Source organism: Acomys minous (assembly GCF_964271855.1).
Source record: "Acomys minous genome assembly, chromosome: 6".
Lineage (NCBI taxonomy): Eukaryota > Metazoa > Chordata > Mammalia > Rodentia > Muridae > Acomys > Acomys minous.
In genome coordinates, this window is record NC_140487.1 from 114,051,974 (window position 1) to 114,078,761 (window position 26,788).

Here is a 26,788-nt window from a genome sequence, read left to right on the forward strand (position 1 = left end):
GCACCCCCACAACTAACCAGGTCAAGACGCAGTAACCCTTCCCTGACAAAACAATGTTCGTGACCCCGAAATGAGGGTACAACTTATATAGAAGACAAAAGACTTGCATGCCTAAGTGGTCATGTCAAGTCAAGGCACGGCCTGCCGCTGTCCTGGCTTTAGTGTCATCCTTTCAGGTGTGCTGTGCAAAGAGGTACCTCTCTTTCCTGAGGTGAGAACTCCCTTTGGCTGGTTCCCCTTTCTTCTGCCAGCCTGAGATTTCTGCAAAAATTTCCATTTCTTTGGGAGCCATTATTTCAAACACCTTATAGTCAGATTGAGGGACCCCGGTGTCTCTAGAATATTTGCCTTTCAGTCAGGCTGGTTGCACCATCACACTTTGACTGGGAAGTTTGGTTGCTGCCTGGAGCACATAATCATTAATTAATTCATTCTTCATACATTCATTCATTCATCCATCCATCCATCCATCCATCCATTCACTTACCTCTGAGTGTTTACTCTGTATCTGCCCTTGTGCTGGGCGCTAAGATGAACAAAATGGAAGGGACTCTGCCTCTGGAGCACATGTGTACAAATGTGAGGACCAAGTTCAGATCCCTACATCCCATGTAAATGCCATGTATTCTATTGCTGTGAAGAGACGCCATGACCACGGCGTGGAGGCATGCAGGGAGACGTGGTGTTGGAGAAGGAGCTGAGAGTTCTGCGTCCTGATCTGAAGGCAGCCTGCCCCGCCCCCCCCCCCCCCCCCCGTGGTACACTTTCTTCAACAACGCCACACCCCTACTCCAACAAGGCCACACCTCCTAATAGTGCCACTCCCTATGAGGCTATGAGGGTCATTTTCTTTCTAATCTCCACACAGGGGATCCCCAAGGTAACCTGGGTAGGAAGACTAGCTAGGTGTCGTAGAAAACTCTGCGCTCATTTGAGAGACCCAGCCTGAAAGAATAAGGTGCGAAGGATGGAAGGGGATTCCTGTCATCAGCTTCAGGTGCAGACACGCGTACGCACGCACGCACGCATGCACGCACGCATGCATGCATGCGCACACACGCTTCATCGCACATACAGTCACATGAAAAAGGTCTAAGACAGTGGCTCTGCCATCATGGTGGTCCAGAGACCAGGCATGTGATCTCATTTGAGTTCTGCCTCAGGAGAGTTCCAGGTAAAATGGCAACAGCAACAGCTACCTCGAGCTGAGAGGTACTCTACTACACAAATTACATTATCCTCCAGCTGTCTAAGACCTCAGCTCACCTAGAAATGGGAAACTGAGGCTTCAAAAGCCTCGTGGAACCTGCCTGACGTCATACAGCTATTGAAGTCACAGCCACCCTGAGCTGAGGTCTGCTGCCCATGTGTTAAACTAGAGACTGCGGGTGCCCAGATGGCCATTCCTCCGCCCATCCAGGTACCCGTCCCAGCCAGTGCATCTGGAAGGCGAATTGCCATCATCAGGGGCTGCTCTGCTCTGGGAGAGTCAGCTCTGGGATGGGGGAGAGCCCAGCCCAGGGAGGGAGAGGACTCAGACCCGGGGGTTTGGTGAGCTGAGCAGACATGAGGATAGAGGCTTTACCTCATCCATGGGTCTCCCCTCGGCATTGTCTGTTGGAACGGGGGCGTCTGAGGATATTGTTCTTCCATACCTGCCGGAAGAAGCTTGGCAGGGCTGGGGGGGGGGGGAGACTGTGCCTCCACCCCCGTGGGGGATGGCTCTTCCATCTGGCTCACACATTCGTGTGTTCATTCATCAGATAACGGAGCACCGCCACCTCACTGCCCCTACTGTGGACGAGGCACACGCACAGGAGGAAGTGCAGAAATGAAGGTGGAGGAGCAGGAGGGACGGATGGGGCATTCATTCGGGCACAGTAGTTCAAGGACCGTGGGGAGAGCAGAGACCAAGCCCCGGGTTGACTTTGAGGGCAGAGATCCTCCCTGGAGTGGCAGAAGTAGAGGGGCACGCATTAAGGACATTTTCTAGTGGGTGGAGCTGGGTCTCGAAGGATGGGTAGGATTGCAAGCGGCAGCCCCGCCCCACCCCCAGCGCAAAGGCCTAGAGGTAGGAATGGAGCATGACATCTGGAAAACCAACATAGTGTGTGGACACTACGTTAAAAGAGAGCCCCACCACTGCCTGGTGGGGTACACACCTTTTAATCCCAACATTCAGGAGTTCAATGCCAGCCTGGTCTACAAATGGAGTTCTAGGAGACAGAGAAATGCTGTCTTGAAAAAGACAAAAATCCCAAAACACACACACACACACACACAACCACAAAACAAAAAGTAAAGCAAATAAACAAAACCAACAACTAACACAAACAGAACAAAACAAAACCCATGTAAAGAAGAGACACACACAGAGTAATCCAGCCTGGCGTGTTAGCACACATCTTTAATCCCAGCACTGAGGGAGGTAGAGCAGGCAGGCAGGCAGGCAGGCAGGCAGGCAGATCAGGATATCCTGAGTTTCAGGATAGCCAAGGCTAACACAGTGAGCCCACGTTTCCAAATAAATCAATTTTTAAAAAGTGTAGGCTCACATTATTGACATGATATAAAATATAGGCTCAGTGGCAGAGTGCTGCCTTAATATGGGGGAGTGCCTCCTCAAGAGAGGAAATTACACTTTGTTGTAGTTAGGGAAGGATGGGTAAGACTCCCCATTACATCAGCCCCTTTTGCTCACCATGGCATCTGGAACATGATCTAAGACTGGGAAAATGTGGTTTAAAAACTGACAGCCCACCGGTTGGTGGTGGCGCACGCCTTTAATCCCAGCACTCAGGAGGCAGAGGCAGGTGGATAGCTGTGAGTTCGAGTCCGGCCTGGTCTACAGAGTGAGTCCAGGACAGCCAAGGCTACACAGAGAAACCCTGTCTCAATAAACCAAACCAAACCAACCAACCAACCAAACAACAACAACAAAAAAAAAACCACAAAAAAACAAAACAAAACCCAAAAAACTCTGGATGTGGTGGCTCACACTATTTGGTTCCACTATCTAGCCTTGGCTTGTCTGGAGCTTGCTATGTAGACCAGGCTGGCCTTGAACTCCTCATCAAGTTCTGCTGGCCCTGCCCCCCCGCAAGTAAGGAATCTAAGCCCTGGGACAATTGAGGACAATCTGAGGACACTAGGTTACCCAACTGCTATGAAGTGGGTGTGGTTTGCAGGACACACCCCCTCCCTGGAGAGCAGGGCTGCCAGGTGTCTGGGTCAGTCCCAAACACCTGACTCTGGCCAGGTGGCCACTGGAGCTTTGCTCACTAGCTTCTTCACTGGTGGAGGACACATGTTGGGCAAGCTCTCCTTCCAGCACACATATTAGCAATGGAGATGTGGCTAGGAAAACCACTCCCGGGCCTTTTCATCCCAGGTCTGGAGAGCATTGCTCGGGGTGAGGGAAGTGGGGTGCTGTACAAATGCGTGTGTGCATGGGCATTTTGTGTTGGCTGGTTGCCGGAGGAGAAAAGTAAAGGAAGGAGGCAGAGGCTGGGAGCGAGCCTGTAAATCATCCTCCGGGGCCTGACCCTTAAGTTCTAAGCACTTGAGGTGAGAGTATCCTGGGTCAGGAGAGGGCTCCAGCAGCCACAGCGCCTAGGCCTGGGACCCATGGGTGGGACATGTTTAGGAACATCTGCTATTACTGTTGGGTCTCAGAAGGGCATGATGTGACTTTGCTATTTTCTGAGCCTATCTTAACCAACCCCAGAGACTTTCCCTGGAGCACACACAGTCCTTTCCAGGTGTGACATGTCACCTCTTCTGTCTGGTGTGGGGAAAACACCAGCAGAAGCCTTGTACATAAGGCACAGCAGACGGGGCATCTTTGCCAGCCTGGTGTGCAGAGCCAGCCCTGGCCTTCTCTAGCAGACTTCTCACCCTCTGAGGGCTCAGTCACGTGGTGGCTGCTGTCCCCTGTCCCAGTAGCTCCGGGAAAGAGTGTCATTTTGATCCCCAGCCATAGCCCAGGCTACTTGTGTAGGCTCTGAGTAGCTCTGGGATCAGTGCCCAGCTCAGCCCAGGGCTGATGGTATCAGAGCTTAAAATCACTGTCGCAGGGACTGGGCACATTTCTCCAGTCTTTCAGAAAGAAATCTGGGCTGCTCACCTACCTCTCCTCCCCTCTGCCCTTCTCTCATCCTTGAACTGGCCGGGGCCATGGTCTGTACCACAGGCTACAGCACATATATGGCTAAAGAGAAGCCCTTAACTCAGCACACACACACCCCAGCCAAATACCCCAGAGAGACTTGCATCTGAGCGCCTGGTGTACAGACATCGTGGGAGGCAGAGACAGACAGACAGGGGCTGCTCCTCTAGGACTTGGCTCATGTAGTTTTCAGACAAAGCATATGTTTCTGCCTCCTCCCCTGCTTGACATTCCAGGAACAGCTTCCAGGCAGCGATCCCCACCCAGGGGATAAGGGGAGGTGGCCACAGATGCTAAAGAGGGCTATTTCCCTGGCCCTTCTCCTGTCCTTGGGGTTCCTGATGACAGTTTCACTCCCCTCCACCCCCCAGCAGGCCTGGCAAACACAACACAGGAGGGGATGACAGAGCTGGAAAAAAAAAAAAAGCAGATCCACTTTATTTACAATGATCAGTAGATGACATAGATCTTTGGACTTTGATGGCCTTGTGGAGACACCTGGGCAGAGGCTCACTTCCCCTGTGCTTAATAGCTCTTTCCCCTTCATCGGGTCTATTCAGTACAGCTGTGGCCAGGACCTTTTTGCCCAGAAAGCCTTTGCCTGTTTGGGGCCTGTGTCCTTACCTCCTCTGGAGGTTCCATCTTGGTCCAGGATGCAGGGTACCTAGGGTAGACCAGTTACCTGTCTGCAGAGGGGTGGGGGTGGGTGAATAGAGTCCCGTAGGGATGCCAAGGCAGTGGCTTGGATAGCTGCCTAGAGCAGGGCTGTGACCTGTCCCACTCTGTCCTTTGCATGTAGACAGGACCATCCCACACCCCTTTAGAGGCGGAGTAGTAAAGTGCCCGAAGCCTTCCCAGGATAAAGAGTAGGACTGAGAATTCCTCCGTGTGTGTGTGTGTGTGTGTGTGTGTGTGTGTGTGTGTGTGTGTGTGTGTGTGTGTGCGCGTGCGCGCGCGCAGTCCCAGGCAGGAGTCCTCAGAGAGGTTGGCCTCAGTTCTCCCCAGCCACTCCATTCTCTTCCTTATCTGAAATCTCTCCGGGGTGTTTCTTATCATAGGGAATAAGAGACCAAGGGTAGGGCCATTACTTCTACCCTAGATGGAGTCCTGGGTTCAAACCCACCCTCCAGGAGTTCCACAAGCATTTTCCCCTTTCTCCTGAGAGGCCATTTTGGAAGAAAGCAGGTTGGTCTGTGGGCAGAGACGTGGCATAAAGCATCGGGGCGATTCCACAGTGAAGGGCCAGGGAAACTCCCAGGGTGGGGAGTTGTGGACTCCCCTCAACCCCCAACATCAAGGGCATATCCGGCATCACCCTGAGCTAGGATGAGGAGAAGGCGACCATTACGGAGACCGCAAGGGCAGCAGGCCAGAGACCAGGGTGGGCAGAAGCGGGCTGGGCCGGGTTGGAGTCCAGGTCAGTCTGCTGGGCCGGGTCTAGGGCCCTAGTCCTAACCCTGCGCTCTCAGCGCGCCTGGCCCGCCCGCTCCCTGGAGCCAGCTTTCCAGCGGCGGGGCTGCGCTAGCTGTGGAGGTGCCGGGGCGCCCCGCAGGCTGCACGTCCTCAGCTCCCGGGCCAGGCTGAGCACCTCCGGCCGCTCGCGCTGCAGGACTCCTCCTTCGCTGTCCTGGGCGTCTTCTTCCTCGTCCTCGTCCTCCTCGTCCTCCTCCTGGATGCTGCTGAGACGCGGAGCCCCGCGGCCGCGTTCGCTCGGCGGAGGCCGGTAAGCGCACTTGGCATTGAGTAGTCGGCGCAGTGGGGCGCGGGGTACCGAGGCGGCGGCGCCCCCCGCACGGAGGTGCTGCTGGCGCACGTGGCGCGCGTCGCTTTGGCGCTGCAGCCGCTTGAAGTCGCTGAAGGCAGCCAGCGCGGTCTGGCGGAGCAGGCGGGCCAGGGAGCGCGCCTTGTGCGCCCGCGCCAGCAGCACGGCGTGGCAGCGCAGCACCACGGCCTTGTGGCGCGCCTGGTGGCGGTAGACCCAGGCGAAGACGCGCGGGTGGCGCCCGTCCGCCGCGCAGTAGGTGATGCGCGGCAGCAGGTAGGCGTGCGTCGGCCTGCGGCCCCCCGAACCCCCGGAGCTGCGCTCGCTCGGCTGCATGCGGATGCCGTGCGGGCCCAGCGTCAGTTTCATCTTCGTGCCCCCTCCCGGCCCGCAACGCGCCCAGATCCTGCCTACAGCGTCGTCGGTGCAGCCGTCGCCCTTGGCGTGCAGGGTGACTGCGTTGCCCAGGTACCACACCGTGTAGGTGGGGTCCTCCTTGTTAAGCTCCACTTTCTGACGCCGGCTGCGGAACACGCGGCCCAGACGCTCCAGCGGCCAGTCGGGTAGCAGGTCCGGGCAGGAGCGCAGGAAGCTGGAAAGCAGCGACGTGTAGGCGAGCCCGGGGCTCAGGCTCTTCGCCTTGCGTTTGGCCTCATCCTCCACTAGCACGAATTTGTTCCGTCTCCAGGGCAGCATCGTGGCGGCCCAAAGGGCTAGGAAAGCCCTGGGGAGGCCAACGGCGCTCAGAAGCCCACCGCCCAGGACTTGCGACAAGCTGGGCGGCGGCCAGAGACAGTCGTTGCGTGAGATGCCCTGTGTCAGGTGGGGCTGGCTCCGTAGATGCCCGGTGTCCAGCCGAGCTGGCCGCCGAGATGCCAGTGCGGCGTCTTGATCGGCCTAGAGCAGCTTCCCCCAGGAATGACTCCAGTCGTCCGGGAAGCAAGGAGGAACAGGGGTCTAGAGAAATAGATGTCCCCCAGGCCCGAATATGGGGGGGGGTGTTGCCACGGTCCCTGCCGCCGAGTTGGCGGCAGGGACGTCTCTAGAGCAGAGGCTGGTGGCTGCTGGATGCTGGATGAGGTGGACCAGGAACACGGCTGCGGTGGGGACTCCTTCTGGCGTCGCGGCTCCACCTCCCTGGTCTGCCTACATCACCGGGCGGGACCGCTAGCTCTCTTGTCCCCTCCCTCTCTCCTCGCTCCCCCCTCCCCCCCAGCGCGCGCAGACTCGCGCTTCCCAAGACCCAGCACCAGCGCCCTGGAACTGTTTTAAACCTTATCATTGGGAAGATGAAGAGTAGAGGGGCGGCTGAGGAATGGAAATCCCCCAAACTATTGCGGAGGGACTTACGAATGCAAATTTCTCCAGCATCACTGGTGGGCTCCAAGTTCTCGGAGTGAGCCCCTCCTCTTTCTAGGATTCCTGCTTTGCTGCCCCTCACCCACAGACTGTCCCTACCCCCTCCCCACCCCCCAATCTCTGAGAACGGAGAGAGATTTGGGGTGGGTTCAGGCTGAGGCCTCTTCTCTGCACAGTACAAAGCCAGCTGAGGTGGCCGAACAGAGCAGTGGAAAAGTACTGCCGTTTGGTGAAGCTTTCTCCCAGGTTCCTCCAAGGTCGTGGGCCAGGCCGCTTCCCTTGAGCTGAGAGACTGGTTTTGCCCACAATACCAGCATCCGGTGGTCAGGACAGAAGGGAGCAGAGGATTCTTGGTGGTGAGGAGGGGTTTCTAGGGCAGAACTGCGTCTGTGGAGATTGCGGCAGGAAGGCTCTTCCTCTGGTCAAAGTGCAGCCTTTGGCTCTTTGAAGATAAAACAGATAACGTCCTATCGTCCTATCGGCAGAGATGCCTTCTGAGCTCCCAGGTGTTAGCATTCACTATCTCATCAAATCCTCCAGACAGAGAGTCTAGGGGCACAAGGCTGGGAGGAGATGGGTCGGTCACTCAGACCCCAGTGACCCCATGGCCGGCCCTCCACCTTCCCCCTTTTCTCCAACCTTTGTCCATACTCTGCATGGAATCCAGAAACTTGTCTCCATCCCCTGTGGGGAGTGACTGGTTCTTACTGGGAGGGGCTCTAAACTATTGAAAAACAGCCCTACGCATCAGAACACATACTCCCAGAATTCCTGGACTGCTCTTATGTGGGCTCTAGAGCCCATCACCTTAAGGCTCCCTAGTGCCTAGTCCCTAGTTCTTTCATTGGGTCCTGGGGACAGGTCATAGGGAGGGGCTTTCCAGGGCAGGAAGGAGCTCAGATGTGATCCTGGCTGAACTAAAAAAACCAAGCCAAATCCTGTGGACCCCATATAGGCCCATTGACTAGACTGTGCTCAGTCGGGGATAGCAAGTGGGAACGGTGAGTGGCTGGCCTCAGAATCCCCAGGAAAATGAAAATTATATATACTTAAAGAGAGTAGGCTGTGGTGGCACACGCCTGTAATCCTAGCACAGGGGAGGCAGAGGCAGGCAGATCTCTGTGAGTTCAAGGCCAGCCTGGCCTACATAGTGAGTTCCAGGACAGCCAGGGTTATGCAGAGAGACACTATCTCAAGAAACCAAAAGGGTGGGGGTGGGGGAAAGGCAGATGCAATGGCTCTTGCCATATAAGCCTTGTAGCCTGATTTTGATCTCCAGAGCCCATTTAACCGCAGAAGGGGACAACCAACTCCACAAAGTTGTCCTCTGATCCCTACATGAGCCTTACGGTATGTGCTCTTCCCTCCAATAATGTTAATAAAACTTATAAAAAGGACTGCAACAAAGGGAAGGGTACCAGAGGCTCCCCAAATGATAAAGAACAGGAAATGGCTTAGCATTGCAGGCTCGGGTTTGGGGGTGCCCACAAAGTCCACCCTGGGCTCATTTCATCCAGAGTATGACCATGTCTTTATTTCCCATTGCTGATTACAAAAACAAAGCCAGCTTGTGAAGAGACTTCACACAAGGACAGGCGTGTTTTTCTCTGTTTCCACCTGTGCTGTGGCCTCATTTTCCTGAGCCAGGCTCAGAGAGGCCAGGGGACATTGAAAGGCTGTTCATGGAGGGACATTGGCCTCTTGGCCGATAGAAACACTAACTCAACCAAATCCCATTTGTGCAAAGGGGTTTGTATGTTTTTGTTATGAAAAGCCACTTCTTAAATTCTGCTGGTCCCCCAGGACCATGCTGCCACCTTCCTTCTCCCAGGGTAGGTGGGAGTGGCCTTAAGCAAAGCCTCAGCTGGGAAGATGGATAACCAAGCTTCTGCCTTCAGGATGGTGTCTCCTCTTCCTCCTCCTCCTCTTTTTTGTTGTTGCTGTTTTGTTTTCTGTTTTTTCAAGACAGGGTTTGTGTGGAGGTGGTGCCTTCCCTGGGCTGGTGGCCCTCAGTTCTTTAAGAAAGCAAGCCACGGGGGACAAGCTAGTATGTAGGATATCCTCCATGGCCTCTGTATCAGCTCCTGCCTCCAGGTTCCTGCCCTGTGTGAGTCCTTGTCCTGTCATCCTTCAAGATGGACTATGGATGTAGAAGGGTCAGCCAAATAAACCCTTCCCTCCCCAACTTGCTTTTGCTCACGGTGTTTCATCACAGCTAATAATAACCCTCACTGTGTATCTCTGGCTGACCTGGACATCTCTACGTAGACCAGGCTGGTGGTCTTGAACTCAAAAGAGATCGGTCTGCTTCCTGAAAGCTGTGTTTAAAGCTGTGTTTAAAGGTGTGTTTATCAAGCCTAGCAGCTTCTATTTCTAAATAACATTTCTAATTTAGGCTATGCAGTTTTAAAAATCATTATTTATCACTCCCCTATGATTTGATAGGCTTATTGCTGTTTACCTCTCTCCCTCTGTCTGTGCAAGTGTGTGTGTGTGTGTGTGTGTATCTGTGTATCTCTCTCTCTGTCTCTCTGTGTTTGTGTGTGTCCACACAAGTGAGTATACATATGTGTAGAGGTCAGAGAACAACCCTTTTCAAGAACTTTCTATCTTTTCTTTTTTTCTTTCCGAGACAGGGCTTCTCTGTGTAGCCTTGGCTGTCGTGGACTCGCTTTGTAGACCAGGCTGGCCTCGAACTCACAGGGATCCACCTGCCTCTGCCTCCCGGGTGCTGGGATTAAAGGCGTGCGCCATCACAGCCCGGCTCTATCTTTTCTTATTTATTTATTAATTTACTTAGGCAGGGGTCTCACTATTTAGACCAAGTTGACCTGAAACTCGTAGAGATCCTCCTGTGTCTTCCTCCCAAGTGCTGGGATTAAAGCCATCATGCCTGGCTTGTGTTTACTTTCGAGACAGGGTCTCTCACTGGGTTGGAACTCACCAAGAATGCTAGGCTGGCCGGCCAATGAGCCTTCTGTATTCCATTCCCTTCTCTACTGCTTGGATTATGGGGACGGAAGTAAGGCCTTAGGGTTCGCCGTGGAAGAAGCATTTTATAGACTGGGCTATCTCTTCAGCCTCTGTCCTACACTACTTATAACACTTTACTGTTTTGAGTGTACCAGCAGTTAGTGTTTAATGCCTATTAGGCAAATAACGGGTCAAAGCTGAGCCCTAAAATGTGTAATGACGCCCTCTCTCTTGTTGGACAACCTTTTGTGTTTATTTGAGAAGCTATCGGTTGCCTCACTTTTAAAACAGGCCGTCCCTTTGCACCTGTCACTAATTTATCCTCTGGTTCTTCCGCAGAACCCTCGAGCTTCTCTCGACCTGGTTGAACACACAGGTGAAGTTTCTGATTTTGGGTTTCTGTGAACCACACCTGGAGGCATCCTCCCTGGGGTCCCCTCTGGATTGGCGACTTCATACACCTGTATAGCTGTCTGTGGTGCTGGGATGTCACTGTACTGGGGATTTCCCTTGTGTTTTTACTCTTTTGGATCTATTTTTCCGAATCTCTCATTTTCTGATTACCCTGCACCCTATCCCTTGTCTCCTTGCTTTAGTAAAACTATTCTTTAACTTATTTTCTTGGACACAGGGTTTCATCACATAACTCTGGTTATCCTGGAACTCCCTATGTAGACCAGGTTAGCCTCAAACTCAGAGGTTTGCCTGCCTCTGTCTCCTTAGTGCTAGGATTAAAGGTGTGTACCATCACGCCTGGCTTCTGTTTTGTTTTTTGTGGTTTTCGTTTGTTTGTTTGTTTTACTGAGACACGGTTTCTCTGTATATCCTTGATTGTCCTGGACTCAGTCTGTAGACCAGGCTGACCTCAAACTCAGAGATATTTCTGCCTCTGCCTCTTGGGATTAAAGGCGTGTGCTGCCACCACCCAGTTTTTTTAAAAGGGTTTATTTATTATTATGTATACAATGCTCTGCCTGCATGTACACCTGCAGGCCAGAAGAGGACGTCAGATCTCATTATAGATGGTTGTGAGCCACCATGTGGTTGCTGGGAATTGAACTCAGGACCTCTGGAAGAGCAGACAGTGCTCTTAACCACTGGGCCATCTCTCCAGCCCCCTCCCCTACAGTTTTTTTTTTTAAATTGTAGTATTCCTACTAGGTGGATGAGCAGCTCACTGTAGCTGTCTTCTCACTGAATCATTTGTTTCCTTTGATGCACATACATTTAAGTTTTTAAATTAATTAAATTCAATTTGTTCTTTGATTATTTTATACATATGTACATATTCTGATCAACTTTAATATTGCTTTAAAAATTACATTTCTCAGCCAGCACACACCTGTAATCCTAGCACTCGGGAGGCAGAGGCAGGTGGATCGCTGTGAGTTCGAGGCCAGCCTGGTCTACAAAGTGAGTCTAGGACAGCCAAAGCTACGCAGAGAAACCTTGTCTCAAAACACCAAAACTAAAACAAACAAACAAACAAACAAAACCCATTTATCTTGGGGTGGGGCACCTGTGTTCTATACCTAGTGTGTGGAGTGTAGAAAACAGTTCGTGAGGTGTGTGTGTGTGTGTGTGTGTGTGTGTGTGTGAGTGTGTGTGTCTCTGTGTGTGTGTGTGTGTGTGTGTGTGTGTGTGTGTGTGTGTGTCCTACCATTCAGGTCACAGATTGAACTCAGGTCATTAGGCTTACCCGTTGAGCCATCTCACAGGTCCATATTATTCCTTTATTGATACAGGGTCTCCTATATTGATACAGGGTCTCGTTTATTGATACAGGATATCCTATAACTCATGGTCCTCCTGCCTCAGCCTCCAGTGGTGGCTGCACAGGTATTTGTCACCAAAGCCTGTATGATGTTTTTTATTTTAGTTTTATTTGAATGTATCTATTTTTTCACTTTGGTTGTCTGTACTTTGGGTGTTGTATTAAAAAAAATAAATTACCACATACAGCCTTAGGATACCCTAATGTTTGATCTGGTAATTTTATAGTTTTAATTCTTTTTTTTTTTTTTTTGGTTTTTCGAGTAGTTTTAATTCTTAACATTTGGATCTTTGGACTTAATTTTGGCATGTGATATACAATAGTGGTCCATGTTTGTCCTTTTAGTCAGCACCATACTGTTTTGATTTCTGTAATAGTAGTCAGTTTTTAAACTAAAAAAAAATGTGTATGAGTGTATGTGCTGGGAACTGAACCCAGGTCCTCTGCAAGAGTAGCCAGTGCTCTTAACAACTGAACCATCTCTCCAGCCCTCCCTCTCTCTCTCTCCCTCCTTCCCTCACCCTGCCCCCTACCCCCCCCCCCACCTCTCTGAGACAGGGTCTCACTATGATGCTCTCAATGTCTTGGAATTCCCTCTGTAGACCAGGGCTAGCCTCCAACTCACAGAGATCCTCCTGCCTCTGCCTTCTGAGTGCTGGGACTAAAGGTGTGTGTGCCACCACCATCCACTGCACTGCCCTTCTTTTATTGTTTGTCATCCACTGGCATTTTGAAAAAGTGATTCCACTTAATCTATAGATTGCTCTAGATCAGTGGTTCTTAACCTTCCTAATGCTGTGACCCTTTAATGCCGTTCCTCTTGACCATAAAGTTATTTTTGTTGCTACTGCATAACTGTAATTTTGCTGTTGTTATGAATTGAACATAAATATCTGATAAGCGAGATAGCCAATATGTGTTGGCCCACAGGCTGAGTGACCAACCACTGCCCTGAATAGTGTTGGCATCTAGACAATACTAAATCTTTAGTCCATAGTGCAGGGTGTCTTTTCATTTATTTATATTTTTATTTTTTCAGCATTTTAGTGTGTGTGTAGTGTGTGTGTGTGTGTTGTGCATGTGTATGCATATTCAAGTGCAGATGTGTTTTGAAGCCAGAGGTTAAGTGTGTGTGTCTTTCACTATCTCTTTCCTCCCTATCTGTAGAGACTGGGTCTCTCACTGCACCTAGAGCTCAGCAGTTGGCTAGCCTGGCTGGTCAGGGAGCTCAGGGGGTCTGCTTGTCTCTTTCCCACTAGAGCTAGAGTTACAGACCACACCTAGCTTTTACCTGTGTGCTGGGGATTTGAACTCATGCTTGTCCAACAGACACTTAATGGACTTCAACAAGATTTTTCTCTTCTCAGTGCACATACATGTCTTTGGCTTCCTTGGTCATATTCCTAAGCTATTTCTTTGGATGCTGCTATGTAAATGGAATTATTTAAATTTCCATTCTGGACTGCTCATTTGTTGGGGTAGAGAAACAAAATTGATTTTTGCATGTTGATTTTTTTCAACCTTGCTGAGTTATTTAGTTCTGAAATGTTTTTCTTTGTGGTCTTCTAATTATAGCTGTCATTTATTTTTAATCTTCCGTGCCTTGCATTGATCTTCTTGGGTTTTTTTTTTTCTTTTTCTGCATTTTTATATCTTTAAAGATAAATCAAACTTCTACAAATTTTTCCTAAAATGCCTAGTGAGCACTGTAGTCCAGTCCTATCCAAGAGATGGGAGAGCTGACTAGACACTCACTCTTAGAAGCCGGAAGGAAATGTCTTGAGTTCTTCTGAGCTGGTCGGTGTCCCTAGAAATCGCCATTAGTCGCCTGCCTTAGGGAAGGGGTGGGCGGGCCTGAGGGTGTTGATGGGGCCATGATGTCCCATTCCCCCTCACTCTAGACTGTTCCTGGCTCTGCAGCCTAGAGGTCCTTTGGGTCAGTCCTGAGTGGTCCCTCTCAGGGCCTAGGCTGCAGTTTCCAAGCTAGAGGCTCCAGGTTCGGGAGGGGCGGGGGTGTATTTGGAGCGCCCCCTCCTGGCTGTTGGTGGATCCTCTTTTTATTATGATTGGAATTCCTGGGATTTCTAGGGCTGCCTTTGTCCTCCTTGGGTCTCTTGCTCTGCTGATCTAATCTTTCCTTCTCCCCAAATGCCTTGAATCCCACTCTGCGGCCATCATCTCTTTCTTCCTTGGCACTGTCTGCCACGTCACTTCCTTGATTGTGGAGTGAGGCTTGCCAAGGACGGGGAGCATCTCAATTTGCTTTCCTTCGTGGTTTTCTGATGCCTCCTGATTGTGCTCAGATTCACGTAGTGGCTGGGTGTGGTGGCATCTTGTCTGTAGTCCAGGTTACTCAGGAGGCTGAGGTAGCCTGGAGTTATAGGCCAACCTGGACTACATAACAAGATAGATAGATATGTAGATAGATAGAGAAACATTATTTTCTTTTAAAAAGAAAAGGCTTGAGGGGGGCTATGCTTTCATGCTTATTATTATTCATTCTGGGAGTGTAAATGTGCTCTGAAACTCAGCCATGGTAGCTGACACCTGTAATCCCCAGGCACTGGGAAAGCAGAGGCAGGAGGAGCACTCTAAGTTCAAGACCAACCTGGTCTACATAGCAAGTTCCAGGCTAAGTCAAGAAAGATCCTGTCATAGAACAAAGTGACCCACAGTGCAACAGGGATGGGGATGCAGCTCGGTGGGTAGCATGCTTGTCTGGCATGTACTAAGCCCTGTTCCTCCCCAGCACACATCAGCTGGGTGTGGTGCCTCACACCTGTCATCCTAGCACTTGGAATACAGAGGTAGGAGGATCAAAAATTTAAGATCCTCTGGTACAGAGCAAATTCGTGGCCAGCCTGTGCTCTGGAGAATCCTCTTTAAAAAATGCAAAATAACTTGGTGCATATCTGCCCATTAATTCAAATATATTTATTTATGCATTCAGCCATGTTCCTCCTGCCAAATGAGAAAATAAGAGTAAATATCTCATCTCCCTGGTGTTAACATTTTGCCATCATGGGAATTTTTATTTTTAACTTATTTTTGGGTTTTATTTTGAGACAGAGTTTCTCTGTGTATCCGTGGCTGTTTTGGAACTCACTTTGTAGACCTGGCTGGCCTTGAACTCAGAGATCTGCTGCCTCTGTCTCTCAAGTTCTGGAACTAAAGGCATGTACCACCCTGCCCAGCTAGGAATTTCAAAAATGATTTATTTATTTCTATTTTATGTGTATAGATGTTTTTGGCTGCATAGATATCTGTGTGAAGGTGTTGGATCCCCTGGAACTGGAGTTATAGACAGTTGTGAGCTGCCATGTGGACGCTGGGAATTGAAGCCAGGTCCTCTGACCCCCAGAGGAATTATTTATTTATTTTTATCAAGTGAGTGCTGAATTCAAAACTAGACTCCTGGTATGAGCACACAGAGTTGAGAAGACACTTTCTATGTCTGGCTTCCAAGATGACTCCTAGGGTGGCTCACTTCTGGGTGTCCGTGTCTGTGTAGAGCCCCTCCCCTCATGGACAGGGATGGCTAAGTAATGGCTGAGATGGCAGTCTACAGTGACATTGATTTCTGTGTACCAGCTGTCACGTCATAGGACTCTGTAGCAGCCTTGTAAGAGGTCAGGGATGGAGGCATCCTGATCTCGGCTGCCCACCTCCGTGAGTGAGCTCACTCAGAAGTGGGCCCTCTAGTCACAGGCTAGTTGTCAGGTGACGATAGGCTCAGCTAACTGAAGCTTCAGCCTTCTGAGGAGCCCAGTCAGAACCATGCAGCGATTGGCTGGCCCACAGAAACCGTGAGATCATAAATGTTACTGTCTTAAGCTTGGAGAAACTCTGTCTCTCAGCAGGTGCATTTTACTAGTACCGCCCCTAACCCTTCACCTGCAAGGCTCTGAATGATCCCCACCGTCCCTCATTCCCCTTAACCCCCTCCCATCAACGCCTCTTTGCCCAGCCATGCCGTGATACCTTCCTCTGGTCCCCCTAACAGTGAACACTCTCTTGCCTCTGGTCGGTCCTTCACATCTGCTCTTGCAGTCTAGGTTGTTTTTCGAGCCAACAGTTTCTTGACTCCTCTTAATGCTGCTTGGTCTTGCTCCTCAAGGATGCTTCAAAGTGCATCCTTTGCTAATCACTGAGGTAATGATTCAGTTACATCCCCCATCCATTCATAAATAAGCCCTTGTGCACTTGGAGGGTTCGTTCCACAGTGCCTTCCCTACATTGTAGACTCTCCTCCTCTTAGTCTTATTCTGTAGCCTAGACCGTAGCCCAGAACTCAATATGTAGCCAAGGCTGGCCTTGAATGTACATATTCTCCGGTCTCAGTTTCATGAGTGCTGGGATTACAGCTATGTACCCCCATTCTTTGCTCAGAATAGGTTCTCAAGAATGCCCTGGACAGCGTGACATACATTATGTCTTGAGAATGCTCTGGATAGCACTAGGCACATAGTAGGTCCTCAAAAGCATCGCAGACAGTGCCAGACACACAATAGGTTCTCAAAAGCACCATGGACAGTGCCAGACACACAGTAGGTCTTCAAAAGTACCATGGGCAGTGCCGGACACATAGTAGGGTCTCAAAAGTACTCTGGACAGTGCCTGACACATAGTAGGCTCTCAAAGGGTTGCTGAGAGCTACATATGAGACATCTTCCTGCTCTGTGACTCAGTCCCACTTTCTTTATAGTAAGAAAAGCAGCTGAGAGCAAACGCCTCGTTGATGGCAGGTCAGTACATTATTCTTAAAGGACAGTACATACACTTTTATCGAAGAAGAAGAAGAAGAAAAAAACACGCCTCACTTCCGACAGTGACTCATTTGGTGACCTTGGGTGGCTTGTCTTTCCTGTCTGAAAAAGGCAGATAGCACTTGGTACAATGCTTCTGCTGAAGACTGGGAACTGTTTTATTTAGAGATTTTGGCATGTGTTCAGTGCTCTTAAAAGTACAATTTTCTTAATATCCAGGTGGTTGTAGGTGATTACAGCCTCAGAATCAAAATGAAGTGTGGTTTACAAAGGGCATATACGGACATTGGAGGGAGAGAGGAGTACCGTTTGGCACTAGGCTTGCATACATGTGTGCATATTCTTTCTACTGGCTTGTTTGTTTTGAGATAAGGTCTCCCTGTATAATCCAGGCTAGCCTTGAATCTGCAATCCTCCTGCCTCAGTTCCCAAGTGTTGGGACTGCAGGTATAACTATTCCCATATACCTGACATGACTACATATTGCTGTGCATGTGTGTGTGTTTATGTGTGTGCACAGGTGGCGTACGCTTATGTGTGCACATATATGTGTGTGCGTGCACTTGTGCATGCTTATTTAGAGGCTAGAGGTTGAGAATGCGTGCCTTCCTCTGGTGCTCTCCACCTTTCTTTCTGAGACGGGTCTCCCACCGAACCTGGAGTCTATCTATTGGATAGGCTCAGTTGGTTAGTAAGTGCCCCGGGATCTGCCTGCCCACCTGAGAGCAGCCAGCACCATGACTACAGGCAGGCACCGCCCCACCCAGAGAGGCACGGGGATGAGGCTCAGTTGGGATTCGAACTCAGGTCCACAGCACCTTGCACAGCAAGTACCTTGCCCTCTGAGCCATCTCCGCAGCCCACAAGCATTCTTCCAGAGAATCTATGTTTGTACAGGGTGTCCTATGTTCAGGGATAGTCTAAATTCTGCCACAGTCCTGTTTCAGAATATAATTGTTTGGTTTTCTTTAGCGCTATATTCCGTTTCTAACAATAAGCCCTCTTTCGTTTGTTTGTTTCTTTGTTTCGAGGCAGGGCTCAGTGTATATGTCTAAGGAAGGGGCTGGAACTCATTACAGCCCGTGCTGGCCTTGGACACATGGTGATCTTGCTTTACTGTAAATCTAAACACTCTTTAAAAACACGTGCCGGATTGTGCCAAACCCTTTCATTACGTCACAGCCAGTCCTCACAGCTCCTGTTGCAAGGCAAAGTATTACTGTCCCCGCGTTATAATGTTTTAGTTACTTTTCCATTGTCATGACAATACTCCATAAGCAAGACAGTTTATATAAGAAAGCATTTATCTGGGCATACTATCAAAGGCACACGCCTTTAATCCCAGCCCTTGTGTGGCAGAGACAGGCAGATCTCTGTGAGTTCAAGGCCAGCCTGGTCTATAAAGCGAGTTCCAGGACAGCCAGGACTACCAGAGAAATCCTGTTTCAAAACACACACACACACACACACACACACACACACACACACACACGTTTTTATTGGGGCTTACAGTTTCACAGGGTGAGTCCACGACCATCATGGTGGGGGATATAACAGCAGGCAAGCCAACATGGTGCTGGAACAGTAGCTGAGGGCTTATAGTCTTATAAGCAAGTGGAAATCAGAGAGGCAAAGATAGATGATAGATTGATAGAGCAAGCTAACTTGCAATGTTTATTTGCTTTTGAAACCTCACAGCCCACTTCCTGTGACACACTTCCTCCAACAAGGCCACGCCTCCTAACCCTTACCAAACAGTTCCATCCGCTGTGGACCCAAGCATTCAAATATGTGAACTGATGCGGGGCATTGTCACTCAAACCACCATATATAGACAAGAGTTGAGACTTAGAGAGGTTTAGGACCTTGCCTAGTGTCACAGAGGTAGCAAGTGGCAGGGCAGTACCTGGATCAGGGTGTGACATGCTTCTAACCACCGACAAAATTATGCATGTATATTTATGACTAAGAAAATAAGGACGGTGGGCAGATGGCTCAATTGGTAAGGTTCCTGCTGTGTAGGCATGAGGCCTTGAGTTTGGACCCCCAGCACCCGCGCAAAAGCCAGGCATGTGGCAAGCATCTGTAACCCCAGGGCTGAGGAGTGGAGACAGGTGGATTCCTGGATCTCATTGGCCAGCCAGCTTAGCCAATCAATTAGTTGAAGGTCGGTGAGAAATCGGTTTGGTCCCCACCAGCGTATAAACCCAGAATGATGGCGTTTTCATCTGTAATTCTAGCACTCCAGAGGTGGGGGCCGGGAGGACCAGAAGTCCAAGGTCACTTTGGACTACATAGGAAGTTTGAGGTCAGCTCAGCTACACGAGACCCTGTCTCGGGAAGGTTAAGAAAAGGGGAGTGTGAACTTGTAAAGGGACCTTTAGGATTCACGAGCTGCTCAGATGCCCGGCGGAATGAATGTAAACGAGGGGCAGAGTTGATGGGTGGAACGCTGCCAGCGTTGCACCTGTACCCGTGAGATAAGCCCCTCTCGGTGCATCCATCAAACCACGGTGCGGTTCAAGGCGACATCATGTTTGCAAAGCAAAGAACAGCGCTGTGTCAATAGAGCCTGGGATTTGGTTACAGACTCATCTCAGGGATGCAGACACCTGCCGCTGGGAGGCCCTGAGCTAGAGCATATGGGGATCCCAAACAGGGCAGAGAGGCTCCGCGTGGAGTTCCCACCACTGATGCTGGTGCCCCCCTCACCGGAGCCCCTCATCTAAGCATGCCTGACCGCCGCGCGTGCGCAATCACTCAGATGGATTCTGAGGACTCGCGGTATGCCGGACATTAAAAGGGAAGCATGGTGGTGCTGAGGAGAGCAAGACACCGGAAACCCCTCCTCTGAAGGCTCCTGTGGTCTTGTTTGGAAAAGGGAGGCATGTTGGAGGAATATAGGCACGAGACAAAATGTGCAAATGGTGATTTTTTTTTTAAATTCAGTGGGAGGAGTGCAGAGGGGCCGCTCCTCGGTTAACCACAGGGCAGAAGACTCCCACTCAGTCTGAAGAAGTAATTTCACTTGAAACTGAGAGAGATTGCTAAGAGAGATGCTATGTAAAAGGTGTATGTGCACGCACAGGCGCGTGTGCATGTGTGTATGTGTGTGTACTGGGATGTACTGGGATGTTGCTCAGTTATAGACTGAGCATGCGCAAGACCTTGAGTTTGATTCCCCAGAACTTCATAAACTAGGTGCTGGGCTACACACCTGAAATTTGATCTTTTGGGAAGTGGAGGCAGGAAAGCTAGGAGTTCAAGGTCATCCTCAACCACATAGGCAGGTTGAGGCCAGTCAGGCTTATAAGACACCTCACCTCAAACAAACAACACGACAAGACAGAGCCCTCCCCTTCATTGTTTCTTGTGTGTGTGTGTGTGTGTGTGTGGAACACCTGAATGTCCTCATGACCTGGAGGGTAAAAGAGCTGAGAGACCGGAGTGAAACCGGAAAGCCCTTTAGGTTTTACTTCAAATATCTGCTATGGGGGCTTCAAGATTGCTCAGCTTTCTGACCTCAACATATGCACTATGTGCACCAGTGCATTCTCGTTCTCTTCCCCGGCCAAACAACCAGATAAAATGAACACATGCCCAGGTGTGGTGGCACATGTCTTTAATCCCAGCACTTCGGAGATAGAGGCAGGCAGATGTTCAAGGCCAGCCTGGTCTACAGAGTGAGTGAGGCCCAGGGCAGCCAGGGCTACACAGCCGGGACAGAGAGAGGTGAATCCCTGGGGCTCGCTGACCAGTCAGCCTGACTTACTAGTGAGAGACCCTGTCTCAAAACCAATAATAGCAACAAAAGAAGGTAGGCAGGAGGTGCTGGCGCACGCCTTTAATCACAGCACTGGGGAGGCAGAAGCAGGTGGATCTCTGAGTTCGAGGCCAGCCTGGTCTACAGAGTGAGTTCCAGGACAGCTGGGGCTACACAGAGAAACCCTGTCTGGAAAAACCCAAACCAAACAAAAAGAAGGTGACTGATATCTGAGGTTGTCCTGACTTCCTCACGTGCACACACATACACACACACTCACTGCACACACTGCATCCCCCACTGAATTCTAGTACATTCTGCTGACTGCCCAGGGCCAGCTTGACTCTGGAATGGGAGAAGCCCTCCCCAAGACAGGTGTCCTGGGCTGGTCATGGTGAGGTATTTGGAATCTGGGCAAGAAGGGCATTTGGTACTGTCTGAAGTTTTGTCTCTGTTAAGTGGTTCCTGTGCCCTATTCTCCAGCCGTTAGCTCTGCAGGAGACAGATGCAGTTCCCATGGTTGCTCAAAATCCCTTCACTGCCTCTGGAACCCCTCCCCCTTTCACTGCCTCTGGAACCTCTCCCCCTTTTCACTGCCTCTGGAACCCCTCCCCCTTTCACTGTCTCTGGAACTCCTCCCCCTTTCACTGGCTCAACCACCCAGTGCTCCCTCCTGCAGGGGTTCATCTACTCCTTCTGTGAACCTCAGTGTTGCATCATAAAACCCATCATTTCAGCCCTGCAGAATGGTCTTGTAGCACCCTAGCCTCCCATCCCCTGAGGAGCCCGTCCTCTTCCCCACAGCTACACTGCTTCCCAGGGCCTCTCCCACGTGGCATAAGAGCATCCCCTCTGACCTCATCTCCCCCAGAACCTTCGGTTCACTGTCCTTTCCTTTCTCATCCTAAATTTATTAGCGTGAAGCAAAGGACAGCTTTCTCCTGCCAACGTGAGACCCTAGTATTGAGTTCAGGTTGTCAGATTTGTGTGGCAAGTGCCTGTATCCTCTGAGCTGTCTCGCAAGCCCACACTGGACAGTGTTCTGATTTCCAGTGTTCTTGGCTTGTTTCCCTCCTCCTCAGTGAACCAACTCTCCCTTGCACCCTCCCCTCCTGCCCCCCCTCCCCCAGTATTCGTGTCCTATTGTGTTATCACAAACGACCAAAAACTCAGTGGCTTAAACCATCGCTGATTTACCTTTCTTGCTATGGCCGCGGAGATCAGAAGTCCAAAGTAGGTTCTATTGAAGTACCATGAAGATGCCTGTGCATTAGGTTCCTTCTGGAAACATCTATTTCCCTGCTTTTTCTAGCTAGGAAATCTGGAACCTGGAACCATCATAACGGGCACATCACCCGTGTGCAGGTTTACAAGAACATGCCTACGGAGGGTAGAGGGCAGATGACCTTAGTGTCATCCCATGCTTGCTGTAACCTTGTTTTTGCTTTGTATGTTTTGTTTTGTCTTTTGATACAGGCTCTCACTGTGTCCTGGAAGTCACCACGTAGATCAGGCTGGCGTCAGACTCACAGAGATCTACGTGCCTTTGCCTCTCCAGTGCTGAGATTAAAGATGTGTGCCACCCCACCCAGCCTACCTTGTTTATTTTGAGACAGGGTCTCTCACTTGGGCTGGCTTGCTGACTAGCAGGCCTCCAGGCCTGACTTTTTTTTTTTTTTTTTTTTTTTTTTTTTTTAAAATGCGGGTTCTGGGGCTCAAACTCAGGTCTTCATGCTTGCAAGGCAAGCTCTTTATCTACTGAGTTGTCTCCTTGCCTTGAGCTGGAGCTTTCCTGGGCTCTCCCTCCACTAATGAGGACTCCCCCAGTCAGGTAAAGCAAGGTGATTCTGCCCACCTCACAGCCTCCTCCCTCCTTCCGTTTCCTCGCTGTTTTGATGTTCATTGTTGGGTCTCGCCTCATGCCCTCTGCCAAGTAACCTGCAGTGTCCCAAGATTCCAAGCAATAGCTGGTGGACAGCTGTGAGGGACTCTTCCATTTCCCACCAGCCCCTCAAACACTCTGCCCCTCCCTCTTTCTCTTAGTAGCCTAAGCAAGCCCTCAAATCTCCCTAAGCCCAGAGGCCCACTTCCTCCGTGCCTGGGGAGGAGGAGAAACTGTGGTCCCAGCACAGCCTGGCTCCCAGCGGCTGCCTGGCTGGCTCATGCCTCCTCCTCGCCTCCTCTCCCTGGTTGCCCCCGCACTTCCTTCCCAGCTTCATTCTCTGCTGCTCTGCTTCCTCCTTCCCAGAGAAAAGTGGGGCAGTCGGAAGGAAACACGCTTCCTCAGGCTCAGCTGCGCCCACCAGCATCTGTGCTCGGCTCGCGCCTCCCTTCCTCCCTCTGCCTCAAACGCTGCTTGAAGCAATCTTGCCTTGCCCGAGGAGAGCCCTTGCCTGCGCACTGCTCCAGAGTGTCCCTAGGCCTCCCTCTGGTTATCTGTGGCCCCCCCCCTCCTCCTTCTGGATCATTCTGCCATTAGCATGTAAACTTGCCATCGTATAAACCAGAGCAGACTAAAGCCCTCTCTCTTCTGTTCCTGCACACATCCGCCACCCCCGCCCCGCCCCTTTCTATCACAAAGCCGTATTTCTGTTTTCCTTTGTAGGGGGAAAAAAAATCTGTCCTCTGTTCTCTTTCATCCTCTTCGATCTATGAATATCCGGCTTTGGCTTCCACTCAAGGTCACGGACAACCAGCCGCCAGGCAGATAAATACAGTGGTCGATTCTCAGCCTTCATCCATTGACGCTGCTCACCGCTCCTTCCGGCAGACCGCTCTTCACGGTTCTTCCTGGTGTCCTTGTCTCTCCCGGTGGATCGCTCCTTGCCAAGCTTCTCTGCTGGATTCCTACCTTCTTGCTCTCAAGATGCTGGGGAGGGGGAGGGGCGCCCCACATCGCGTCTTATAAGCTAACCATCTCTGAATTTGTTGTTGCCTGGACCTCTTTTCTCAGTTCCAAGTTCATTTCCATCTTCCGCTTCGAGGACAAGAAAACTCAAAATTAACCGGCAGTGTTGGCTCACTGTTGCTTAGGCCAGGAACTTTATCGGCAACCCTCTGAGCCAATCCATGTCAGCTCCACTTCCGGGGATCTCTTTCCTTATCCCTCACTGGCCCACGCTATTGTCACTGATTGACTAGATTAATCCAGCAATCCTATCTTCACTCTGTTCTTGCTCCCAGACTGTCCCCAACAGAGGGACACTTTGGGAAGGTAGGTCCACTCCTGTCCCATGTCTAATCAAACCCCAAAGGCATTGGCGACCAAGGCCAGTGTAGCCTTTTCTAGATTGCTTCGAAATGGTTTTCACCTGCTAACTCCTAGTGCCAGGTACCTCTCCCTCTAGGGTCTCCAAACTGCCTGACTCCTCATCCAGGCACAGTTTTCAGACACCCAAGGCTCTCCTTCACCTTTCCTCCACATTTTTGTCCAAATGTCACCTTCCCAGGGCAGCTTGCAGGTCACCTGACACAGGCCACCCTCATCAGCCCTTGTACCAGCTGGGCCTCAGCTCTCTGTGTGCACCCCACACTAGCTGTGTGTGTGTGTCCTGTTGTCTCCACAGCAGACCCCAGCAGTGTCTGAGCCAGCACCCTGTATTGCCTTACATTCCAATGTAGAGCTTGGGGTGCAGCTCAGTGGTAGAGCATTTGCCTAGCTAATGTGTTTCTCATTGCTTGCCTGTGTGCACACACACACGGAGTCATTCACACACAAACGCACACACAAACACCCGAACATGTCCAAGTCAGAGCCACAAGACTGGGTCAAGCTTGCCTTCCTCGCGTTCTCAGCTTATAGAGGCTACCTAGGGTCCTGGGCATCTCATGTCTACTTCAGGCTCTTTTATTTATTTTAAATACATGTTATTACATGTATGTGTGTGTGTGTGTGTGTGTGTGTGTGTGTGTGTGTGTGTGTTGTACACGTTATGGTAATAGGAGGTCAAAGGACAACTTGCAGGAACTGGTTCTCCCCATCCACCAGGTGGGGCCGGGCCTAGAACTCAGGTCCTCATGCTTGGCAGTGAGCACCTGTCCCTGCTGAGCCATCTTTCTGACTTTCTGGGCTCTTAAAAGGACTCTTGTGATTATCTTGACTTGGCTAGGAGAATCTAGGGTAATAGTCTCCATCCTAGATGCCATTTAAAAAAAAAATTTTTTTTTTTTGACTAGCCAGGCATGGTGGTGCACACCTTTAATCCCAGCACTCAGGGAGGCAGAGGCAGGTGGATCTCTGAGTTTGAGGCCAGCCTGGTCTACAAAGTGAGTCCAGGACAGCCAAGGCTACACAGAGAAACCCTGTCTCATCATGTAGCCCTAGCTGGCCCGGAATTCACTCTGTAGACCAGGCTGGCCTTGAACTAACTCACAGAGATCCACCTGCCTCTGTCTCCTGGGTGCTTTGTAGACGCAGACACTTTTGCAGGCTAGGGAAGTTGTCATTGCGTGTCCTTCACATCCAACGGTAAATCACACTTTAGTTCTTTTGTTATTATTTTGTTGTTGTTGTTACTGTACTATGTGTGCGTATGCATGCTGTGGGGGGTGGCACACCTACCCTACCGTGCCTAGGGGGGTCGGAGGACAGCTTTGGAGAGCTGATTCTCTCATTCTGCCTCTACATGGTGCCCAGGGATCCTCCTCGGGTCACCATGCTTGTGGCCATCCCTCCTCTTGCTTTGTTGGTTTAACCATCTGCTCTTCCCCCTGACTTCTTCTGACACAGGTCTCACCCTGTGTCCCAGGCTGTCTCAGATTTGCTAATCCTCCTGTTTTAGTCTTCTGATGGAATTAATGGTATGCAACACCATGCCTGGCTCTGAGCATTTGTGTGTGTGTGTGTGTGTATACATAATTTCTTTTGTTTGTGCATGTGTATGTGTGGTATATGTGTGCCTATGTGTGCATGCATATGTATACATGTGTGTGGTAGCCAGAGATTAATGCCAAGTGGCTGCCTCAGCCTCTCTCTACCTCTCTTTTTGAGAGTCTCTCACTGTGCCTGAAGCTCACTGACTGCAGAGCTCCAGGAATCCACTTTCCGCCTCTCCCAGCCCCCTCAGTGCTAGGGTTATAGATGTGTGCCACCCTACCTGGCTTTTACATAGGTGCCAGGGATCTGAACTCAGGTACTCATGTGTGTTGACAGGCGCTTTACTAACCCAGGGCGCAGGGTTCCAACTGTTGGGCCCTAAAACTGTTTTTTTTTTTACCCCCCTTGAGACAGTCTTTCTATGTAGTTCTGGCTGTCCTGGAACTCTCTCTGCCTCTGCTTCTGGAGTGGTGAGATTAAAGGTGTTGTGCCACCACTGCTCAGCCCAGCTGTACTCTTGAGGGCAGAGTATAGGTTTTTGTCTGTGTCTCCATCATCTATGGCTATGGGTGGCTCATGGTAGCAGTGCAGGGGATATTGGTTTTGAATGAGCATCTGGCTTTCAGGCTGTGTTCTTTACACACTGGCCACAGATGTGGCAGCTGGTCTCAGGAAGCACCTGCCACCTGCATGCTGGGCAGAGACCACAGTGCACAGAGTAGCTGCTGAAAGGGCATTGGGCTGCCCTTTAGCCTGGACTGGCTTTGGGCATGGCTTGGGTTTGCGTGCTGCTTAGCGAACTTTGATTTAATTCCTTGATGTTTATCGAATGCTCAGCGGAAGGCTCTGTCCCGCCCCCCCACTCCAGGAGATGTCTAGAAAGAGCCTCCGCTCCCTCAGATTTGAACCAGAGATTTGTCTTCAGTCTGGAAAACAGGGTATTTGTTACCATAGTAACCGAACTTCTAAAACCATGGATGTCAAGTACCATGTGGATCCTGGAGCTCATAGCAACCACCATTTGCATTTTTTTTTGGTGGGGGGAGGGAGTATCCCTTGCAGTTTTTCTGCCCATGAGCTAGGGAGGGGAGAGTGAGGTGGGGCTGGGGTGGGGTGAACAGTCGGAATTCCTTCTGGAATGGATGGGAATGGGAAGTTTCTGGAAATAGTGAGGTTCAGTGCTGGACCCCAGTGCAAAGACAACTCTTTTCCAATTCACATTCCAGAGTTCTGTCCCTCTCCCCGGAGGGAAGGTGTCTGTCCCCCCACCCCTCTCACCTCTGATACTGTTCAGATCTCTGGACATTTGCTTGTACTCCACCAGGGACACACACATGGAAGTAGACAAATGGACAGACAGACAAACATGTGCTCCCATGGGGCCGAAAGCCCTAACAAATGTAGCTG

General features: G+C 50.6%; 1 protein-coding gene and 1 long non-coding RNA gene across 3 annotated transcripts in view; one reads left to right on the forward strand and one right to left on the reverse strand.

Moving 5' to 3' along the window:
• The first annotated feature begins 1,332 nt into the window (after window positions 1–1,332).
• Window positions 1,333–26,788, forward strand: part of LOC311600964 — a 36,492-nt gene continuing 11,036 nt past the window's right edge. Inside the window, exon 1 of one of the 2 annotated variants that reach the window (XR_014780420.1) lies at window positions 1,333–1,420. This is a non-coding gene — a long non-coding RNA (uncharacterized lncRNA). Of the gene's footprint in view, window positions 1,421–10,359; window positions 10,639–26,788 lie in introns of those variants that run through there. The other variant, XR_014780421.1, reaches the window with a different exon arrangement.
• Window positions 4,586–7,099, reverse strand: FAM43B (family with sequence similarity 43 member B). Its single transcript, XM_084788180.1, has one exon. The coding sequence runs from the start codon at window positions 6,624–6,626 to the stop codon at window positions 5,634–5,636; it is 993 nt and encodes a 330-aa protein (XP_084644306.1). The 5' UTR covers window positions 6,627–7,099; the 3' UTR covers window positions 4,586–5,633.

Bases quoted from the DNA above. Each gene is read 5' to 3' on its own strand.
- FAM43B (XM_084788180.1), bottom strand. From the start codon at position 6,626: ATGCTGCCCTGGAGACGGAACAAATTCGTGCTAGTGGAGGATGAGGCC.